Source organism: Pholcus phalangioides, unplaced genomic scaffold (assembly GCF_987345545.1).
Source record: "Pholcus phalangioides strain wild (caught in Gottingen) unplaced genomic scaffold, Ppha-v1.0 ptg000030l_1, whole genome shotgun sequence".
Lineage (NCBI taxonomy): Eukaryota > Metazoa > Arthropoda > Arachnida > Araneae > Pholcidae > Pholcus > Pholcus phalangioides.
In genome coordinates, this window is record NW_028301620.1 from 2269369 (window position 1) to 2272098 (window position 2730).

At 38.3% G+C, this 2730-nt stretch overlaps 1 protein-coding gene across 1 annotated transcript; it reads right to left on the minus strand.

Moving 5' to 3' along the window:
• Positions 1 to 185: 185 nt before the first annotated feature.
• On the minus strand, positions 186 to 1160 carry LOC149067443 (MIT domain-containing protein 1-like). The gene has a single exon (XM_089252673.1). It carries the CDS (start codon positions 1095 to 1097, stop codon positions 348 to 350), a length of 750 nt encoding a protein of 249 aa, XP_089108799.1. The 5' UTR covers positions 1098 to 1160; the 3' UTR covers positions 186 to 347.
• Between the last annotated feature and the right edge of the window lie 1570 nt (positions 1161 to 2730).

The following is a 2730-nucleotide window of genomic DNA, read 5'->3' on the forward strand; positions in this document are numbered from 1 at the left end:
AATATTTTAAAAGCCAGATAATTTTGTTTTTTTTCAGAGTCAGTAATCACTGGTAGAAAACTAAGTATTAATACCAATTTTCTGGTTGCTGTGGTGACTTTGCACTCAGGATTCGTCAAGCCCTGGTTATGACCATGCATTATGTAATGAAAATTGCTTGTTTAGATGTCTTTTATAGCTTATTTAAAGTATCACCACGAGTTCAGAATCACCGTTTCAATTTTTCTCATAACAACATGTAATTGAGACCATATATTTGAACTTGACTCTTAAATTTCCAATTATGCATCTTTACAATAATATAATGATTTATATAAATTCAATAAATATCAAAATAACATATAAATTCATTTGTTTTGAAAATGTATGTCCACAGTTGTTTCGTGGCACTTTCTCAAGTTTTGATCACAGAAGCCAATAGCAAATTTCTGGACGGGTTTAAATATATCGAGTCCACGACCAATTTTTATGATCCATCCATTGCTCAACCTGATTTCCCTGTCATGGAGGGTGGAGGAGAAATGCACAGTCAAGTCGACGCCGTGTTCTTTCAAGCTCTGCTTTATCGAGTCGAGCCTCGAACTCTGGGCCGTCTTCTCATTCTCGTTGATCCCTGTCAGCAGAGTGATGCTCCTCAACTTCGAGCAGCACTTCACGAGTAGCTCGCAGAAGCTCAGGAAGTTGTATATTTGGTGGATGGTCCTTATATAAGGATCTTCGACGTCGACTTTCGTGACGGTGTCGTCGTTGAGGTACTGCTTGAAAAGGGACTCGTAGCTGTGGCCCGTCGAGTCGTTGGATATCTGGATCTGCTCGTGGTAGGATTCTAGCGCCTTGCGTTTCTGTATGAGCTCTTTGATCCTCTCCGCCCTAGTGATGTACTCGGCGGATTTCTTGTGCAGCGATTCTTTCTTTTTCACGTCATCCGATTGCTTGATGATGTCGAGGCAAAGCTGGACGCCTTCCTGATAACAGGCCAGGGCTGAGGGCAGACGTCCAGCTTGATCGTGTTCAACTGCTCTGCTCAGCACTGAAATCGCCGAATTCTCGATCCCGAGCATTAGAGCATCTTTAGGTGAACATTTATGGCTATTCATTTTCTTCAAAGATCAGTCAAACCACTTTTTGTTTCACATCCTAAAACGTAAACATAGACAGTAAATAAACTTATTGCCTTTGTAACGTCTAGCTTTATGAATGAGTATGTCATTTTTACAAAAAGATGTGCAGGAAATGATAGATTTGTTTTCAACATAAATTCAACATAACTGTTTATCTTGCCTTTTTGTTTCGTTCATCATTATGATAGATCCGGGACATTTCGAAAGTGTTTGAGGTCCGTGGGCGCTCGTCTTAAGCTTTACATGAGAAATTTAGATTTCTGAATCAGTTCTGAGGTGCTCGAGCACCTTCTGACAGGGCCGTAGCTAGGATTTTTGCCACGCGGGCAAACATGATTTTGCCGCCCCCGTGCCTCAAAGTACTGGGAGTGTCCTCCGCCACTGTGTATTTATGGTTTTGCTGCCTGTAGGCTGTACAAATTTCGCTACCCTTCTTCCGTTCCACTCTCATACTCTTGAATACGTATTACTGGAAATATATGCCGCCCATCCGAACTTTCCGCTATGTAGATGTATTGAGAAAAAAATATTAAAAAATAAAAAACTTTTTCGAAAAAAGTTTTCGACAAAAAAGTTTCGAATTGAATTTGAAATCTAAAATTGTGTCTGTGTTCGAGTTTTTGCCTGGAATGGAGAACTATTTCTACAATATTTTAATATAAACAGCTGAAAGGCATTATATATGCTAATGTTTTGCATATATAATGTTTTTCGCAAAAAAAGTAAAAAGTCACCGCTTGTTCAAGTGTCTTTAAACATTGTCTTTCTCTCAGCACTAAGGTGTTACATACTTTGGCATGATTTTTTTTTAAATTAAAATGCCGAGAAGAAATTTTGTGGCACAAGATATGGGTAAATTTTTATTTTTGTAAAAGGTTCCGCATGTTGTTGAAGTTAATATTCGAAAACAAATAACAACTAAAATTGTAAAAGCTCTCGTTCAATTGTATAAATATATCCAAAGAATTTGAGGGAAAAAATCGAGTTTCTAAAGTGAATAATAAATTTTTTAATGATTTTTAAAAACGGGGATGTTTCTCATAGGAAAGCATGGGAAGCCACGGTTTGTTTGGGCTTACTTGGTTTCTTTAATAGAGCGATCACTGACTTCATCTGGCAACCCAGATTCCCCATGCTTTCTCAACGGAGACGCTGGTCGCGTCACCTCCTGTTATTCTTTCCTCCATGGAGCCTCGTAGCCAGAAATTTCGTTCTGATTAGAACTCCTTAATACACGAAGTATATGAAGGCGTCTTAGTTCTGATGGGGGTTTCAAAGTAATAGAACAATAGGTTTTGGCCATATTTTCCCTCTTATTTTCAGTCGTTTTTTGCATTTTGGGGGACGAGACTCCCAAGTTCCTCTCCTCTCACTACGGTCTTGTTCAGAATTCATCAAATTTCTTTTCTTGGGGGGGGGGGTGAAAAAAGTCAACTATGACAAAAATAATGTTTTATTCTGAATAAAGAATGAATTTATTGAACTGTCAGTTTTCACAGATATTTGAAATTAAATTAAAAAAAAATAAAGGGGGATTTATCTTTTTTCCCCCTGGAAAAGAAGCGACATCATAAAAAGTTAGCTACCTCAGGAGTCTCTTTCCCGTGTG